The sequence below is a fragment of the Lacerta agilis genome, chromosome 1 (assembly GCF_009819535.1).
Source record: "Lacerta agilis isolate rLacAgi1 chromosome 1, rLacAgi1.pri, whole genome shotgun sequence".
NCBI lineage: Eukaryota > Metazoa > Chordata > Lepidosauria > Squamata > Lacertidae > Lacerta > Lacerta agilis.
Genome location: NC_046312.1, coordinates 54,828,493 through 54,849,056, shown reverse-complemented (window position 1 = coordinate 54,849,056; position 20,564 = coordinate 54,828,493). Strand labels below are relative to the sequence as shown.

At 41.4% G+C, this 20,564-nt stretch overlaps 1 protein-coding gene across 2 annotated transcripts in view; it reads right to left on the bottom strand.

Annotated features, from left to right (window-relative positions):
- Positions 1-5,205: 5,205 nt before the first annotated feature.
- PAMR1 (peptidase domain containing associated with muscle regeneration 1) overlaps positions 5,206-20,564 on the bottom strand; it is a 50,295-nt gene continuing 34,936 nt past the window's right edge. For both annotated transcript variants that reach the window (XM_033149788.1, XM_033149796.1), the window contains exons 7-12: positions 15,035-15,205; positions 12,918-13,130; positions 11,663-11,729; positions 8,686-8,918; positions 8,308-8,600; positions 5,206-6,084 (exon numbers count right to left, since the gene is read on the bottom strand). In XM_033149788.1, the coding sequence (XP_033005679.1) occupies positions 5,548-6,084; positions 8,308-8,600; positions 8,686-8,918; positions 11,663-11,729; positions 12,918-13,130; positions 15,035-15,205 (1,514 nt within the window). In that variant the 3' untranslated portion in view covers positions 5,206-5,547. The remainder of the gene's footprint in view (positions 6,085-8,307; positions 8,601-8,685; positions 8,919-11,662; positions 11,730-12,917; positions 13,131-15,034; positions 15,206-20,564) is intronic.

Sequence of the window (20,564 nt, the reverse complement as noted above, 5' to 3'; positions counted from 1 at the left end):
TGAGATATTTTCTTCTTGGGCAATGATATAAGGGTGACCATATGAATGAGCCAGTATATGGGGGTGTGATCAGACCTTTAGGTTTTAAGCTCTGCAAAGGCCCTTCATCCCTTCTGTACAATGTTTAGGTCCCAAGATACAATATAAATGTTATGTTCTAGTACTAATGATCAACATAGTCCTAGGGTGTCGTCAGAATATATAAATTTGCTATTGGCAATATATAAATTTGCTGTTGCAGCTGGGTCAGATGAAGGCGTCTGGTTGTGCTGCTGTAGATGCACCAAGGCATTTCAAGCTCCTCCCAGCGGTCATCCCTCCTCTGGTCACTGCTATGGATACACAACCTGACTGTCTCCAGGCATTATGGTTGTCTGCAAGGAATGATCACATGGCAGGGTTGATGTTGCCAACCTTCATGTCATGTTTGCAGACAGCTTTATAACGCAGAGTACCTGAAGCCAGCTCCCTGTTGAACATATCCTTGGAGGTCCTGCCATCTTCTATTCTGTGGACATGACCAACCAGTGTAGATGGAAATGGTATTTCTTATTTAAAATAATAATAATACTAGCCTTGGTCACGGTACTGGCCACAAAACTTAACCAGTCATCATTGCCCTTACACTAAAATATCAGTTTTATCTCTCATTTACATGTGCTGGATGAGATGGTTGGACAGTATTCTCGAAGCTACTAACATGAGTTTGGCCAAACTGCGGGAGGCAGTGAAGGATAGGCGTGCCTGGCGTGCTCTGGTCCATGGGGTCACGAAGAGTCGGACACAACTGAACAACAACAACAATTCTATACATGTCTTCTCAAAAGATATGGTGCTCCCCTGTACTAAGGTTAAGTGGGCATAAGGTTGCAGTCTTAAAATTTCATTAGGAGGTGATGCAGCTCATCAATCTCCAAAAAAGGAAGTGTGAAACAAGATCAAATAATAGAGAGATCCAAGAGTTAGTTTTAGATGTTTGGGAGCGGTGCATTCATTCAGCGATAAAGAAATGGCACTCTGCTCTTGCTCACTTTGTTATGACTTCTGCTGTCTCGGGGCGAGAATTGCCAGTTCACAGATTCTATTCAGAGTGACTATAACTATCAACAATCGTGCCTGGGAACATATGAAGGTGGCTTATTCTGAGTCAGACTGTTGGTCTATGTATCTCAATACTATCCTATTCTAAAGCAAATGTTCTTAAATTTTACAGGGTTTCCCCCCTCTTTTAGTTTAACCTTGAATATATGCAAGATAAGACCTTTCAGCTTTTCTCAGAACCGTGTCGTATAGCTTGCATGGCAAACTGAAATTCCATCTTCTACCCAACTATAAAAGATACAGGACTCAGGTCGTCTTTTCCACTGAGCCAGCCCTCCTCACCCTTCCTCTGGCAGAGGCTGTATAAAACTAAAATGACTTTTAAAAAAACCTAATTTTTTATGAGCAGGAACTGGGGGGGGGGGGAGAGACAATTTGGAAAGGACAAGGGGGCTTTTGGAAACTTATTGATGGAAACACAATTTGGGGAATAATTTAGAGTAGGGCAGCTGTACATAGGAAAGAGATGAAGCGTCTCATTTCTCTACTCCAACCCATGCTCCTCCTGAAAACCTCCCAAATTTTTTATAATGACAATTCAGATTCTGTTTCATGCATATTTGTATAACAGAAAATAATAGAATTGTAGAGTTGGAAGGGACCCCAAGGGTCATCTAGTAGTAAGGCCCCAAATCCTATCTTAAAAGGTACGGTTAAATATTATATATATATATGAATAGCGAGATGCTAGATTTGCAGCAGGAATAACCTTAGCATGCCTTTTAGACACTTCAAATGCACTCTCTGTGGAATACTAGTTTCTACATCAAAGCCTGCTTTCATTGAAAGATTTTGTTCTATGAGCCAGCAAAAGACTCTCAAGAATCAAATCAAATTGTGCAGATCAGCAAAGGGTATGAAGCAGCTCTCTCTACACTTTGTTCAAATGGCACAATTCTTTTTTCCCTTGTCAAACTCTGGTATCAATCTCAGCACTTCTCTTAAGAGGATCTAGACTTCTATCATGGTTTTTGTAATACAAACTGGCTTTTCCCTTGCTTTGGGTTTAACTTGAAGCCTTTCTCGAAATACACCCTGATCCAACACTAAGTTAATCAGGTGCATTTGGCACAGCACCTGTACTTCTAACAGCTGCATGGCAGAGGAAGGAGTTGATCTAAGATAATTCCCCTTACAATGCAATTATTGAAGATAATTAAATCCTATTCTCTTTCTTCGGGGTTGGCTAATCTGTGACCCTCTAGTTCTTGTTGCTGGACTCTGACTGCCATCAGCCCCAGCCAGCATGGCCAATGGTCAAGCATGATGAGACTTGTAGCCCAACATCTGGTGAAATGCCCATGCACCTCAGTTTCCATTGAACAAGATGAGAGGTGGGAAACTCACGAAAGGAGCCTTAAGTTAGACAACTAATTCATCTACAATGAACATTGAATCATCTAATCCATTAGTCCATCTACCCAGGAAAGCTGCCATAATTCAAGGACTCAGGGAGATATCTTTTCTAGCTCTGCAACCCTATATACTGGGGACTGAATTTGGAAACTTATTGCCACAAGTACATCCTCTAAGCCAGGCATAGGCAAACTCTGGCCCTCCAGATGTTTTGGGACTACAACTCCCATCATCCCTAGCTAACAGGACCAGTGGTCAGGGATTATGAGAATTGTAGTCCCAAAACATCTGGAGGACCGAGTGTGCCTATGCCGAGCCAGTGTGGTGTAGTGGTGTAGTGGTTAAGAGCGGTAGACTCGTAATCTGGGGAACCGGGTTCGCGTCTCCACTCCTCCACATGCAGCTGCTGGGTGACCTTGGGCTAGTCACACTTCTCTGAAGTCTCTCAGCCCCACTCACCTCACAGAGTGTTTGTTGTGGGGGAGGAAGGGAAAGGAGAATGTTAGCCGCTTTGAGACTCCTTCGGGTAGTGAAAAGCGGGATATCAAATCCAAACTCTTCTTCTTCTTCTATGCCTGCTTTAAGCAATATTATCTAGTTTTTACTTTCCTGAGTTGGGTTATTATACTAGTACAGTAGAGTACTTGACATAGCCTTCAAGGAGACTGTTCAACACTAAACTGTGTCAAGTAAGAGAGAGCTTCTCATCTGCTTGAAGACATATGTGCAAGTGATGCAATTTCTTTTGCAATATATATACTTTTCGAATATATATACATATTTGCACATTATCTGTGATTGGGATAACACACCTCTGTTTCTTGTGCATATTATCAACCTGACCACCTCCGCGCCCACTGATATGCCTTAAAATAAAAGTGATTTCTACAGAAAGCAAAAAGACAGCAGTCTATTTTTATTGCTTGATAATTGCTGTAATAATGACAAGTGACAGCAAAATAAAACAATAACTCACTAACACCCTTTTAAAGGGGAAACCAGAAAGGGGGAAAGGAAACATACAGCCAGATTCTGTACATTTTTACCTGGCAGTAAGTCCCACAAGTTCAATAGGACTTTCTCCCAAGTAAGTGCACAGGGGATTGCTGGCCAAAGTTTCAACACTGAACATGCTTATTTGGAAGCAATTCCTATTCAAACCAAAGAGACTTGCTTCTGAGTAAACATAGAGCAAACGAGGCCATCAAATTGCAGTGGACCATTGAGAATCACTTGAGAGGTAGATGTCTTCAGCTACTGGAAAGAACCTATTCTGTGCTGAAGCCTTGACACATTATTATTATTATTATTATTATTATTATTATTATTATTATTATTATTTGAATTTATACAGCAAAGATCATCTGCCTCTCAGTTTTGCTTTCCTCTTCGGGAGTCACTTGCTTGAAGACAATACAATCACTATGGTGGAAAGTATGTGAAGGAGACAAAGACACATCCCCCCTCTTTATTTTATAAATGGAGGGGACTCCTGGATAAGCAAAGGCATGCCATAGTAAACAATTAACTTCCTTTTTCAGGAGTAATTTTCTGTTTGGAAGTGCAGTAAATTGAAATATGAACAACATGTAATTGATGAGGGGAAATTAAGTAATTAAAAGCTAAAAATGGTCATGATTCTGAAAATGCTTTTGCCTATGGAAATGGAAGAGAATGCTATTTATCTATCTATTTGTGTGTTTATTTTATTTCAAAAGACTTATATGCTGTCCTGAAACTAATGCCTTAAGATACTTCCACTACTAATTTTTCTTTCACAAGTGTGTCAGACCATGTTCAGATAAGAAACACTTTAAAAATAGGATTTCCAAGCACATTTTTGTTTTCTATCGACCAGGATTGTGTAATCTTATAGTAATGGGTAACCTGCTTGGGTCTCCTGAGAATCAGTGCAAAATGATGTCAATGAGCAGTTTCTATGACTGGAAGAGGAAATGTCAACCCAACAATGAAAATAAGATGCCCAGGAACATGCACAGTCAAGGGTTAGCCCTCAGGAGCTAGTAAGGCACTAAATACCTTAAACAGAGTCTATTTTAGAAGCACAGAACAGTGAACCCTGGTATTTGTTGGCACATATTATTCTTTCGATGACATGGACCAATCTCTTAGAATGCTGAGTATGGAGGACCATAACTCAGTGATTAGATCAAAGGTTTTCAAAATGCATTCTTGCTTGGAGGTTCTCAGGGGTTCACTGCTGAGAACAATAGCATCAGCAGGGAAACTTGCCTGAAAGATGCTTTGCCCACCCCTAGTGACCTCCCCTGCAATGTGCAAACCTCAAAGTGTGCTCAAGGGATCAGTCTCAGTGTTTGTGGGTCAATGGCCAATCCTCCTCATGAACTGACTGGGGGTCCTGGAACTTGTGCCAGAATCCTCTTCTATCTGTAGGTGTTCAACTGCAGACACATTAAACAAGTCAGTGAGGAAGGGGATCCACCAAGACAGAAGGTTTGAAAAATGATAGGATTCAGTGGTCTACATTTTTCTGGTTGTACCTGTCCAAAGAGAGAAAAAACTATTTTTGATAGATCAGACTCAGAGGAATAAATGGTAAAGTGTTAGTTTTCAGGTTTAAAAGAAACCTTTGTTTATTTGAATGTGTAATGTACTCAGGAGGGCAAAGAATACAACATAGAATACGGCAATATAGATAGCTTCTAGTGACCATAACAAATTAATCCAACCTCCTAATTATCTCTTTCCAACCTCCTTTATGGATGAAAATAATTCTAATGGTTTCATTCAGGTGATGGTTAAATATAGATTGAAGACCGCTACTTCTAGTCATCATGTTTTTGGTACAACAACCCACCATCCATGCACGCCCTCCTCCCACCAGGAGAAAAGGGGGCAGCTGAGACATGCCAACCCATCTGGCACAGATGAAGTGGTCTGGCTTGATAGCTAGACTGTATCAAAGTGCTGAGACCCCTGCTTCACCTTTATTCCACAGGTGTTCCATCAATGGAGTGACAAATCTAAAGTATCAGAGACTGTGAGAGAAATGAATATATTTAACATTTTTTTAAAAAAAAATGGAGGGGAGGGTGGGGGTGGAGTGTTTCATTTCATGTTCTTCTCAATCCAGTCTTTGAATGGGATGGCTCGGGTGTAGCCGGCATAGAGTTCTAGGCTGCATGTTTTATCGTAGCCCCAGCTCACTAACCCCATGAGATGCCAGGTTAACTCTGGAGATAATTTTCCTGGCAAAGCTATAGCTGCTATGCCTCCAGTCTCAGCAGGGCAGATGTTGGAAAAGGCGGTGGGGTGCTGCCTGGCGCAAAACATGCTCTCAGTGACGCTGACCTGGATGCCGTTTTCCTCATACTGCTGCTCACACAGCAGGGAGTCTACCATCTGAACAGTCCCCATGCGGAGGGTGTCATTCTTATAGCTCGGATCGGCAACATCTGTCAGGATCTTCCAGCCAGTGATCATTATCTGCAAGTTGTCCGCGGGCGGATCGATATCGCGTATAGATGCCAGGCATATGGGCTGGACACGGCTGCTGATTTTCCCTTTGTCCAGGAGTTTAATGAGAGCAATGTCAGAGTCAAGCAAGATAGGATCATAGTTAGGGTGAACTATGATGGCTGAAATCTAGGAAAGAACCCAGAAGTAGTCAACAAATTATAACGGCTTCATTTTCAGTTCACCATTTACTTGAAATTATTATTATTATTATTATTATTATTATTATTATTATTATTAGGCTGGCTCAAGGGACTCAAGGAGGCTAAAATGGAAAGAGCTTTAAAAAAACAAACGAGAAAAGCAATCATTAAAAAATATAAATATTAATAGAATATTGTGTGTGATCTGTTAAAACATACAGATGATTAGGATAAAAACATTGCAGCACCAAGCCAGTTAAAACAGTCAGTTCCCAAAAATGTGTTGGAACATAATATAGACAACTGGGAAATTCTGAGGTGTCTCTAGTCATTGTAAGGTGGTCCCATTGCTCCTGGTGACTCATTGTCATTATTTAGAAAGATCTTATGGTAGATCACACAATTGAACAGGAAATCAAATGGCTATTGTTCTAACAATCCTTCATTCACCAATAGTAATTAATTTGGGGAAGGTCCACATGTTTTCATTTAAACTGTAATTTCTGTAGCTAGAACTCAGTATTTTGTAGCAAGAAGAAGAAGAAGAAGAAGAGTTTGGATTTGATATCCCGCTTTTTACTACCCGAAGGAGTCTCAAAGCGGCTAACATTCTCCTTTCCCTTCCTCCCCCACAACAAACACTCTGTGAGGTGAGTGAGGCTGAGAGACTTCAGAGAAGTGTGACTAGCCCAAGGTCACCCAGCAGCTGCATGTGGAGGAGTGCAGACACGAACCCGGTTCCCCAGATTACGAGTCTGCCGCTCCTAACCACTACACCAAACTGGCTCTCATTTACACTGGGCAGATCTGCATACATTTCACAGCTGAATGGCAGAATCCTTTGCAAACATACACTGTGGAGTGCTTCTCAAAGACTGGCAGGGGAAGGAGGTATCACAGTATTGGAAGTGCAGAAACTCTGCTTCTGCAATGACCAGGGCCAGGGAGAAGGAGAGAGAATACTCTGTAGTGCAGAACTCCCGAGTGTCTGGCCTGGGTCACTAGAAGAGAATGTGTAGAGCCTTCAGACTTTTTTTTTTTTTAAGTTCTTGATGCCAACTAGAAAATTTCTTTAAAACGTTGGCAAATGAAGGTGAGGATTTTGTAACACCAGGCAATCCTAACAAGTAGAGTGATCATAACAATGTATAGGCTCTCTGCTTACAAATGGGTTGTTGGAAACCACCCAGAGGGGTGGGGTATAAATAATAATAATAATAATAATAATAATAATAATAATAATAATAATAATAATAATAAATAAAATAAAAAAATATGATAACAAATAGCTGGCTAGGAAATTGCCTGAGATGTTATCTTATAATACTTCAAGTTGGTAAACCTACTTGATTCAAATGACAGCTGGATGAACCTTCCAGCAGAGCTGACCAGGGACAACAAATTTACAAATTCAGCTTTAAGCTTTCAGATTTTCACTGTTTTTTTCCTCCAAAATGCAGTTAGCAAATGAAATGATGCACACAGCCAAGGGTATACTGGATGCCTGCCTTACTAAATATATTTTCTAATTAGCACTGGTATTAGCTGGCACTTTTTAAAAAAGCAATCTCATCTAAGATGCCAAACATTTAATGAGGAAACTGAAATATAATCACATTGTGAGAGATTCTGGTATAGAGTATAATAGAAATATATCCTGTTATGTTGTGTTGTACTACACACACACACACACACATAATGAAACACAATCATACAGCTTTCATTGGTAAATTTGATTTAGACATTATTATTTTAAAAATACAAATGACGTGCTAATCATAGCCATGTACTTAAAACAACTGGGGGGGGGCGATTTTAGTGGGATCTACCACCATGCAAGTACCTTGGTTCTCGAATATAATACATTCTGGAAGTCCGTTCAACTCCCGAAACTGTTTGAAAACCAAGGCGTGGCTTCCCATTGGCTGCAGGAGCTTCCTACACTCAAGTGGAAGCTGCGCCGGACGTTCGGCTTCCGAAAAGCGTTCAGAAACCAGAACACTTACTTCCAGGTTTTCAGCATTCGGGAGCCAAAACATACGAGTACCAAAGGGTTCGAGAACCAAAGTACGACTGTACTTACACTTGCAGCCCCCAAATGGTCTCTCTGTCTCAACACGGAGCCCTGAATGTGCAGCAGTCACTTATTGTAGGCCTTTGCACCTGTTTGCACATGCACAGTGTCATGGCGCCTCAAAGCCTTACTCACCCGTAAGTTCTGTATGGTCTTCTCGTCTCTATCATCATCTCTGTAGAACTTGCCGAGAATGACTTTAATGTCTGCTGCTTTGAGGACAGTGACCTTCCCCAGATTGGTGACGCAGTGGGCTGCCACAATGACTGTGCGCTCGTTTAGAAGGGCCCCACTGCAAATCAGTATCCAGGCCCCTTTTCTGTGACTGGGAACCTTCACCCCATTGGGCCTCCTATAGATGGCTGCTTGCCATGGCCATCTGGTTGAGGATGTTTTTGGAACAGTGGTGTTTTCTGCCTTTCCACAGACTGCCATTAAAGAGAGATAAAATTATTATTCCTGCTATTGTCTTGGTTTTTCTCTAAGGTATTATATGTTTCAGAGGCTTCTTACTTGGGATGCATGAAGGAGCTCTCCCACTCCACTTCCCTGTTTTCAGACAGGTTCTCCGGCTGCTTCCCAAACGACGATAGAAAGGAGAAATGCAATCGTACTGAAGCTGTGTGTGAAGATGCTGGAACCCTGGAGGTAGTTCTCCAAATGGTAGTAATGGTTTTTTGGTTGGATATATGTCCAGCTTCTGCTTGTTAAATGTCGACGAATAGAGCCGATGCAAAGGCGTTTCTCTGTTTCGATGCATAAAGAACATAGGAATATCACCCAAAACCTGTCAACACAGTGTTTTATGGCACATATAAGCAAATGTTTCATGCAGGCATGGCCAAACGTGGCTCTCCAGCTGTTTTGGGACTACAATTCCCATCATCCCTGACCACTGGTTCTGTTAGCTAGGGATCATGGGAGTTGTAGTCCCAAAACAGTTGGAGGGCCAAGTTTGGTCAGGCCTGGTTTAATGGGTACAATTCAAATAAACTGTGCATGTGCTTACTTAAACCCTACCGAAGTGATTAATTGCATCTTTGTAGCCAATAGATTTCATTGCTCAGAATCCAGCTCAGAGACGGATGTGCAGTGGGTTTAATTATGCCTAACTGGGCTAGATTGTGGCAAGTGGATCTAAAATTCTTTGGACTGTGTCCAGAAGGGATCACCAACTTTTTTGGGTGAGTGGGCACATTTGGAATTTTGAGAAAGTGCCATGGACTCCAAAATGGCTTCTCAATCTAAAAGTGCAGAAAAAGGGACAGGACCACAAAATGTATGGCCATGCCCCCACTAGCGGGGTGGGGACAGACATTCAAGTGCTGGAGGTTGTGTGTGAGGATCCTTTATAAGCTTAAAGCTGTGAGATGGTCCAGAGCTTACCTTTAAAAGAAATCAGTCAATTTATCATTAAAGGTAGGATCTCGGAAGATCCTTCCTCCCCACCATTTCATCTCTTAGGTTTCACTATCAAAGCTGCAATAGATCTATCAGCAATCCATAGGAAAGTCCTGGGATGTCTCACCTGCTGCATTATTAGTTACAATGCTTACTGATACAACATCTGTGACCATCTCTACCTATGTGTTGTCTTGTGGGTAACTTCATCAGCTTGGATGTCTATACCCAGTGTACCCCCATCCAACTAGCAACCATTATTTCTGGAACATCAGTGTTGTTCATGCAAAGCATTTGGTAGGATGCCCAAACAAGCTAGGGCACATAGGTAAAAAGTATCAACATTGCGGGACTTCCGGTGTGAGCGCCATTCCGTGTAGTCGGGAGTTGTCTCGGCTCCGAGGCAACTCCGGTGGTCTTGGGGATAGGAGCTACCGCAACCGCGCTGCGGGCTCCGTTAACCCACGGGAGGAGCGTCCCGTGGTCCTGGGTTTCTAGCGGGCGCCAGACGTGTCACCCCCGCTCTCAGGCAACCCCTGTAAAGGGGAGGCTTGAGCGAGCGAGGCTCTGGCACGGCGCTGAAGAAGCCATCTCTAACCAAGGACACGAAGCAGAGGGATCTACCGGATTTTGAGCGCTCCACTTTTCCTCAATTTGGACTCAAAAGAAGAATTCTGTAAGTACGGAGTTTAATTTGGCTCTAAAAAGTGAAGAAATTTGGCTTACAGAGAGAGATTTAAAAGAAGGAAGTCCGTCTCTCTCTGACAGCGGCAAGATCAAAGTAACGTTAATGCAGCTGCAGCCACTTAGGACTTGCTTGAAATTTTTACGCTGATTTTGGATACTTAAGAAAACCCTGTTTGGGGTAAGATCAAGAACTTGATTTATTTCTTCTTATGGTTGGTGAAGTAAAGAGTCAGAAAGTTAACCCTCTGACTAAGGGGGAAATGGCGGTTATGGTCCGGTTAGTGAAGATGGAAAAGTACTGAAACTTTATCACTTCCTGCCTGCTCCGTTCCCACAGTCTCCCTAGACTCAACAATGACCCCAATCCAGGAAAGAATACAGTTGGAATTACAACTTTTGCAACAGAATGTTATTGACAAGTTTACTCAGATTTAAGTTACTTGGAAGAACTGTTTCATTGATCCACTCAAGGAAATAGTTAGAGAGAACTTTATTCCAGAGATTTCACCTGATGAAGAAGAGGCACAAGTACAGGGACAGGAGAGGCTTCCAGGACGTGAGAGGTAGGAAGCTGGTAATCGGGACAGTGTAGTGAGCTTCTGGGGTGGCAGCTCAGAGGCTTTGGAACAACAATTCTGGGAAATGCAACAAGAACTGGAGAGTGGAGAAAAGTTACTTTGTGACAATGTCTCTGTAATCATGTATCAAGGAAAATGCAACATTCTGGAGGAAGAAGGAAATTGCAACATTCTGGAAGAAGAAGAACCTGGACTGGGAAAATGTTGGGGGGGAGTCTGGTGGGAGATGGGAATGGGAAGGGGGAGGATGGTGAGGAGGGGGTGGGGTAATGGGAATTAAGAGGTATATTATAAATGCTGACCACGGTACTCCGATATCAGAGGGGAAAACGGATTTTGAGAATGGAAGAAATACTTAGGTTTATGGTAAAATGTGTTGGTTTTAATATTTTTGAAGTTGGAATCAGAAGGAACAATGGCAACAGCCTTACTAAGTTAAATGAAGAAAGGATATAAGAAGTTAAGATTTGGAATATGATATTTTATTTGATAAGAACAAGTTGTATGATTTAAGATATGTTGGTTATAATTGTAAGACCAAGATTAGATGTAAGAAATAAGATTTTACAATGTTACAAAGTTACTAAAGAAGATTAGAAATGAACGCATAAGAGAGGACATGAGGAAGTCCCAGGCCTAGGATTTTAAAGAAGAGAAGGATTGTTAAATAATTGTGTTTTTTGTTGGTGTGTTTTTGTGTAGTGTGTGTATTGTGTGTTTTTGTATTTTGTTTAATTTGATTTTGAAAAACCCAATAAATTCTTATTTTAAAAAAAGTATCAACATTGCTCGTTAACACTGTAGTTAAGACACTGTGATCTCACCTTGACTGAACCTGCATTGGGAGTACTTTCTGTCTCACCAGGTCAGAGATCTTTGGCTCTCTGCAAGCTAGGAGGGAAAAATACAATGTTTCACAATGCTCTGCCATGGTCAAAAGTTATGTTTCATATACCTGTCCATCCTTTCCTTTTCCTAATAGCAATGCCTCAAGATGAGAGGCAATCAGTATACAAAATAGCTGCACCTGAATTTTCTTTTCAAAGCAGCTATTTTTAGAGAGAAGATTAGCCGTGCATTTTTCTGGTCCATGGGGTCATGACTAAACAACTAAACAACAACAACAACATGTTAAAATACTGTAAACTAGCCTGAGTTTTAGATCACGGATGGGGAACTGGTGGCCCTCCAGATATTCCTTGACTACAACTCCCATCAGCCATGGCAAATTATCAAGCATGATGGGAGCTGTAGTCCAATAGCAGTTGGGAGGGCTTTCTTTAGATAACTATTTGTTAGAATAGTTTGGATCCAGACTAATTGTGAAATCCGCTGAATGCTTATTGAGAAGTAAATCCCACTGAGCTCTATGGATCTTACTCCCTGCGTATAGGATTGCAGCCTAGTTACACTCAGTTCCCATTGAAATAAATGGGATTGAAATGTGACTTCATTCCGAGTAGATATAATGAAGATCACACTGTTAAAGAGATGGCAGGGTGGAAAGCAAGAGGCATGAGCCTGGAGGGAAGTCTGGCAGGTAAGTGAAACTTCAGCACAGGAGTCAATGCCAGAAGACAGAGAAATACCTGTACAGTAAATGCCAACAGGCCCTAGACAATGGTCCAGGTTGATCTGGAAGACACTACAACCCTACCAGTCAGTGGAAGCAAATGTTGGTGGGGTCACTGGAGAATGAGAAGATAACTGAGCCATGGAGCCTCCTTATCTGCAGCTCCCCATGGTTGACCACTGAATGCCATCAAGTACAAACCAAAAGTGCCCCACCTTTAGGTTCTGGTGCAAACATTTTGCAGAAAATGAGTTTTTGTCATTTCTTGCGCATAAGTGCATTTTAAAAACCTAGAAATACACATCTGCTGGAGTAGATTCTAACTTCACTGAGAGCAGTGGAGGATGATTGGCAAAAACTGCCTGCCTCTGCAATGGGCGCCAAAAAATCCTTGTATTGATATTTGCCAGGAAGCAGCTTGTATCTCATATGTCTCAGCTATAAAACTAAGCCAATGTAAAAAAAACCCACAAATTTTAGTTGTCATAAAAGGGATTGTAAATTACCTTTAATGCAAATTGGCTGTTTTCCTGACCATTCTCCATTATCTTGGCAGGTCCTTTGCTCATTGCCACTAAGAATATAGGAGTTATTGCAAAAGAATGTAATGACTGCTCCAACTGTTGCATACCGGCCGTTCATCAATGCAGTACCGTCCATCATTTTCTTGTACCCATTGAGTGGAGCACCAGGATCAGAGCAGTTTCTGTCCTCTGTGACTAACAGCGAGGGGGTAAATGTTATTTTTCCATGCAGAAAGTATTAATCCTGATCATCAGATCATTCCACAGTTTATACACTTATTGTACAGCGTCGTGCATATTATTAACTTTCCTTTTATGAGCATTAAAGAAGTCATTGCAACTGCAAAATAACACTACAGGTATAAACAGTTTGATCTGATGAAATCTAATTCCATTGAGCATTGCAATGCAGTTACTTCAAGCTTTAGCCAAGCTAAGGTGTGTCCTCCAGATGTTTCAGACTTCAACTCCCATCAGCTCCAGCCAGCACAGCTGTGTTGGGGCTGATGGGATTTGTAGTTCAAACATTTCAAGGACAACAGGTTGGCAAAGGTTCTTCCATTGGACCACTGCATTCCATTGTTGCATCCAGCAAGTGGTAAGCCAAAAATCTGACTGCTAAAACTAAGGATAGAAGTTGTCTTTCCACAGTTCATCCATAAAATTGCACAGTCTGCAACAACATTGTCGTTTCATTTATTACTGCTTGACTGGCCGTAGTAATAGCAGATTAATGTGGAAACAGATCAGACTTGTGAATGAAATAATGCAAAATTGACACTGGATAGTAATCCATCCATTTTTAGAGGAGTGCTCTCCATGTGACCAAGAAACCTGTTTTTTATGCACATGAATATATTGGAGCTCTTTCTGGCTTTAGCATGTGGCATGTTCATTATCACCCGTCTCTGCTCCCCAATTACTATCTCAGTGGGGCTCTCATTTCTCTGGGTTGGCACTCAAGCCCAGAGCCCCAGAGCTTCAGCGACTCCTGAAACGTCAAAGGCAGTGCCGCATACACTGGCTGCAGCTTCTCATAGAGAGAGATTTGGAAAGGAAAGAATTAAGAAGTAAATTGCTCTTTTTATTGCTCACAGCCAACTCAGGATGTGCCACATAACTGCTGGTGGCCTTGGAAGAAAGTGCTTTAAAATCAATGGGAGACTTACTAGAGTTTGAGGAAGGTGGTGGCTGATGGAGAGGAGGGAGGATAATGGCATATCCTGCTGAGCATGGAGAAACAGGGATTCACCTACACCCAATATGGTTCCATCATGAAACTTAAATGGAATATTGGAAGAATCTTGAAAATGGCCTGCCAGATGTGCGGCTCAGATTTGTATCCAACTATTCAAAATGGCACTTCAGCTGTTTTCCAGCCATTTCCAAGGAATGCATGCCAGTTCTGATTTCAAAATTCCAAGTTAGCAAATAAGGGCTGTGCATCTGTACATCTGGACTGGTATATTTGTTAGGCTTTTAAAGAAGGGCCACAGGCACAAAAAAGTCTCTTTGCACCGCTTTTGGCCTCTGGCTCTGGCATCCAGAGTACAGAGTACATGGTGGTAGTGACTCAGTCCAGTTTAAGCTTTGTCCCAAGCTTGGAGAAGAGACCTCACAATACCCTTACCCTTACCCAGAATCCCTTGCCAGAAAAGAGCAAAGAAGTAGTTGGATGGAATGTTTTTATTTTTTCTTTCTGGCAAAGACCAATTTTGCCCTCAGTGGGGAAGGAGAAAAGCATCAGCCACAACATACAAAAAATGAAAATAATTTCCTTGTATCTCTACCAAGGAGAAGTCCTTCCTTTAAGGAAGAACAGCTGATGCCAAGTGGAGCAAGACGTTTTAGGAACACAGGCAAAAGTCTGCCAGGAGCAGGCACTCGCACTCGCTGTAATAATCGGAAGTCACTACAAGCACACTGAGGCTTCTGAACAGGTGGCCTCTTATTAAGAGGGACCGTGTGAATGAATGTCTCACTATTAATTTGTCAACCTCAAAATAGCGTGTTGGCTTTGCTGTTAATTAGTCTTAAAGGAAAATAATAATGGAATAATGGTTGAAACATGATTTTAAAAAAATGTAAAGCACCCTTACCACATTCAGAATGATGTTTTGACCAGCTCCCATCTAGCTGACAGTCGGCAACACGGCTGCCTTTCAATGTGTAACCTGCGTTGCATTTGAAGTAAACCTGGGACCCGTATTTAAAGTCATCTCCTTCCACAAAACCATGAGCAGGAGCACCTGGAGTCCTACACATCACCACTGACAGTTCAGATATTTCAAAAAAATCCACTTTATTACAAAAACAGGGCTGTGTTAAGTTGATTCTTTACTTAGAATGTAATAAAAATATTAAGAAGGAAGAGATACAGAGACAAAAAAATCAAAATAGTGAGACTGCTATACACAATTCTTTTATATATATATAAAAAGCACACGCTTCATTCCAATCTACCAAATTCCTGATGTATCTTTTATCTTAAATACTACCACCTAAGTAATTGGATTAGTTACTTGACTTAAAGCATGAGTATACAAGTACTTGCAGCAGTAGGCCCTTAGTTTTTCTGTACTCATCTGTGACCAGGTTTGCATGGCACACTAAGCAATACCATGGGTTAGCGTGATAGGAAATCACAGAAATTTTCTTCCAAGGAAATCACAGAAATTTTGCTCCTTCCCAGGCTCTTTAGGTCACCAAGGTGTGGCAGCTAAGCCATGGTTTTGGCTTAGTGTGTCGTCCAAACCCAAAAACCATGGTCCAGGACTCTCCTTAACTATGACTGCAACCATAGGACAAACCCTGGAAAAACTATGGCTTAGTTGCCATGTTATACTGATGTAAAAAGCCCAGGGAGGGAGCAAAATTGATGCAAGTTCCTCTCTGGGAACCAGCAGGTTGAATGTTCTGGCTTACTGTGACATGTGAACCAGACCCTTATTTGATGGTTTTCAATGAAGTGCCAGGCATCATCTACCAGCATCGAAGGTGTCTAGAACTTAAAACTATCATTACCCATTTTAGATTGCTATATATGTTAAAAGTCCCTTTGTGCCCTTGATAAAGTGACTTCTAATTTTTAAGTAGTACATATAATGCAATTCAGTCAAAATCCAATGGTATAACAAAATCTTTCTTAGCAAACTTTACTTATTATAGAAAACTGAGAAAAGAAAACCCCAAAGTAAAAACAAGTTTATAAACCTTTAGAATACAACTCTGCTCATATAACTCACTGGGTTTTTTTTTTAAAGTAAGTTATAAATAGAAACAGTAATATCTAAGCTTGTTCATGACTTTTTATTCTTTTTCTTCCCTTTTCCTTTTTAAATAAATGGTTTTTAAAACATGAATCCTGTATCAAAATCAAGAGAAGAAAAAAGGTAACCATCAAGGAGCGAAAAATAAATGTTTGGCTCATTTTAAAAAGATACATATAAAGGTATAATTTTAAAATGCTCAGTCAGTTATTGTGACCAAGAGGAGTATAATCCACCAGAATGCTACAAAACTCTTTTCTCCTGAGTCTTCTAAAGTCTCTAAGTGCCCACTGGCTGTCCTTTTGTGCTCTTTGCTTTTCATTTTTCTTATTTTAGGAACACAATTTAATTCAATCATTTTACAACATTCCCCCCCCCCCAATACCTTGTGTCTTGTTCACAGGATTTTTTTAAAGCCTCTATGCTAGGGCCGGGCAATATGTGCTCCTAGGCCAAATTTTATTAAGCCCTTGGTCTGATTTCACAAGCCCCCTGAAAATGACAAGCTCATTCCTCTGTTGAGAGTACTCTGGAACAGTGAGAGTAAGGTGTGTGGCAGAGGCAATAGTTTAGCAGCAGCTTGAAAAAGAACGTTCTGATAAACTTGTCAGCCCTAAAACTGTTAACTTAGGAGTATTAGCTCCCAAGGACGCAGTAACCCCAACCCAGGGGAGCATGATCTCATCACCAAGTTGTGGTACTGTAATAATAATATTTCCATATAAGCTATCAGTTATTTTGCCATTGGCGTCAGTTGGCTCAGCCTTACTTGGTTGACTAAAACATTCTCTAATGAAAATGATCACAAATATAATCTCATCTAGCCCTGCCATGACTTACTAATGCCATGGACTTTATTCATTCTTTCCATTCTGACAGCCAGAGCCTTTGCTCACCATAGGGTTTGCCATCACATAAGGTACAGTGGTACCTCGGGTTACAGACACTTCAGGTTACAGACTCCGCTAACCCAGAAATAGTACCTCAGGTTAAGAACTTTGCTTCAGAATGAGAACAGAAATTGTGTGGCGGCAGCGGGAGACCCCATTAACTAAAGTGGTACCTCAGGTTAAGAACAATTTTGGGTTAAGAACGGACCTCCAGAACGAATTAAGTTCTTAACCTGAGGTACCACTGTACTGCCTTATCTGGAAGGCGGGGTTAGCTATATGATAAAGGACCTTTGGATGGCCCCCCAGAAGGTGGGGACATCATAGCAATAGCATCAAATTTCACCACTACGAACAGAAGCCTCTAGCCCAGCAAAGTGTGCCATGTTAAATTTCTTAAGTCTTTCAGGACGTCACCAGTCTCTTTGTTGTTTACTCGGGCAAGCAGTCAACGTTCACACTTGTCATGGGGGAATATTGTTAAACTTGTTAGTTAATGGGTTTAAAGCAGGAGGAGAAACTACCATCTTACATGGACCACCCTAAGCAAATGGCTCCTTCCTACTTGGGCCGCCCGTCCAGTGAAGAGGAACAAGGTACCTGCCCCAGTTGGTGGATCACCATCAAAGGGCAGCAAATGCTAGCCATTCCATGTGTTTATTAGCAACCGCCGTAAAGGCCGTCACATGCTAGAAGTTCCTGGACTAGCCCTCTATGCTTTATGACTTTGCTACCAGGAGAGTTTTCAGGTTCGTATTGGCTGCCTTGTCATTCTGCCTGATGAAAAAGCAAATGCGTTCAAGACCTTTTCACCCAGTAAAATGGGGGCAACACATGCTGTCTTGTAACCTATTGTAAGCCCCTTCCTTCTCTAGAGCATTTCCTGCAGTTTCTCTACAGCTTGATCCTTTTTCTGTCTCATTCCTGCTTTGTGCAAGAAAAGCTCTGAAGCTGGTTTTGAAATGAGTGCTACTGCCTTGTGTGTTTTATAGGAAAGTTTTCTTTCATTGTGTGAATGGTTGCCTGTCGGGTACATGAACCTGATTGATTTTTTCCCTCTTCAGATCCCACTGTGCATTCAACAGAGTTTTAGCCAAGGACAGGATCCTTTATGAGATATATTTTTAAAATGCCTTTTAAGAGTGTCCCCCGCCTTCAAGGCCAATTTAACCTTTGCAGCTGCCTATGTGGCTCTAGCTGGAAAGAGGTTTCAGAGAGAGAATGGAATAGTGGAACATTCAGTACATATCTCCACTTGTAATGCCCGTATTCTGCTGGGGTCTGATCCAAATGGGAGAAGTCACACTCAAATCCCTTTAGAAGCAGCACCAAACTGTAAGTGTTGGGTTGTCAACAATTGAAGAGTGACCTGGATGGCTGACATCTTATCCCATGCCACAAAAGAGTTACAACTATATCATCATGTTTCAGAAAAGAATGGAAATGATCCTGTCCAAAAGGATGGTCCTATCCAACCACTACTAAGCACATTTAGGTCCCATTAATTCCAAAGAAGGCTGATCGCCGAAGAATTGATGCTTTTGAATTATGGTGCTGGAGGAGACTCTTGAGAGTCCCATGGACTGCAAGAAGATCAAACCTATCCATTCCCAAGGAAATCAGCCCTGAGTGCTCACTAGAAGGACAGATCCTGAAGTTGAGGCTCCAGTACTTTGGCCACCTCATGAGAAGAGAAGACTCCCTGGAAAAGACCCTGATGTTGGGAAAGATGGAGGGCACAAGGAGAAGGGGACGACAGAGGATGAGATGGTTGGACAGTGTTCTCGAAGCTACTAACATGAGTTTGGCCAAACTGCGGGAGGCAGTGAAGGATAGGCATGCCTGGCGTGCTCTGGTCCATGGGGTCACGAAGAGTCGGACACGACTGAATGACTGAACAACAACAACAACAAAATTCCAAAGGAAAAATATTGAGGACATGCTTAACTGCCACATTAAAATAATGGGACTTATTATAATGCTTTCTAGCATATAAGTCCCAGGAACCAATAAAAGTGATGCTATGTCTGTGTCACTGGTGCTGTCAGTTAAATTTTGTGGAACGTTTAACTATACAAGACCTTCCTAAGCAGAATCCTTCATTATTTCTAAATAGTCAGCACTGGTAGGAAGTTTCCTGTGTAATACAGATTAAAAGACAAGTTTTCAGTGCTGCAGGAGAATGAAAAGGCAACAAAAGTAAACCTGATTAGGTGAAGTTTAGGTTGCAGCTTCGTACAGAACCACGATTAAGTACAAATGAAGGCATTATTAATGTGAATGAAGAACATTCTGGCCAATGTCAATTTTTATATTTTCACTACATGGCATAGGAACATAAGGAAGGTGCTTTTTCCTAAGGTATTAGACCATTTCTCCATCTAGACCTCCATGGTCCTCTCTGATTGGCAGTGGATCCTACACAGGCCACATTCGCACCATACATTTAAAGTGCTATGATAACACTTTGAACAGTCATAACTTCTCCCAAAGGATTCTGGGAGCTGTAGTTTGTTAAGGGTGCTGGGAGCTTTTAGAAGACCCCTATTGTCCTCAACAATTCCCAACCCTCTTCACAGGGAACACGGTAAGATATGTGGAAGCAAGCTGTATCTCTCTGGCCCCATGTCATGCACATTTTGTGCTCACAAGGGGAAACTGTGGTGAGGATAAGGGACTGGGCCTAAAGAGTTGTTTGGTCAGTCCACACAGCCTGACCTGATTGATGGAGGAGTGCCAAGGCAGAAAATGTGGGGGTCTCAAAACTCTACAAGTCCACAAGTGTGTGATAAGATTTAATAGCACCCCTGCCTTTTTCTACAGATATTCCTTGGGTTTCTTTTTCTTAGAATGAACTATATTTAATGTTCTATGTTATATTTATGTTCTGTGGGTATTTCTAGAACTCAAAGTCAGTCTAGAATAAATGAAGACAGAGTATCTGAATTTTTAAGTTAAATATTCTGGGATATTAATAACCCAGAGAATAATTTCATTCCTTTCTTCCTCAATTACTTATGGGCAACATTCCTCAACTTTGAATTATTTGCCATTTAGAAATAGCTTCTATACTCAATTTGCTACGAAAAAATTGGATTACCTATTTTAAACCACTTTCTTCTGCTGCTGAACATTCCCCTATTAATCCTTTCTAAATCCCGACTGTTCTTTACCCATGTTCCATTACTTCCCTGCATAAATAAAGCCTACTTTTCTTTTTCTGGTCTCTTTCCCCTCCATTATTCATTGCTAAATAATACATAGGTTAATCTCATCCACCCACATCTCATCCATAATATATCCCATAGCTAGATAATAACTCTTTGTCTTCAGTATGACCACAGATATCGACATTTGCCACCTATGTGTCTGAAATATGGCCCACAAGAGGCTATTAAAAATCTGATCTTTGTGAAGTCCAGTGTGAATTGACCTGAACCAAGCCTATCAGATTGGAATGTGGATTGGAA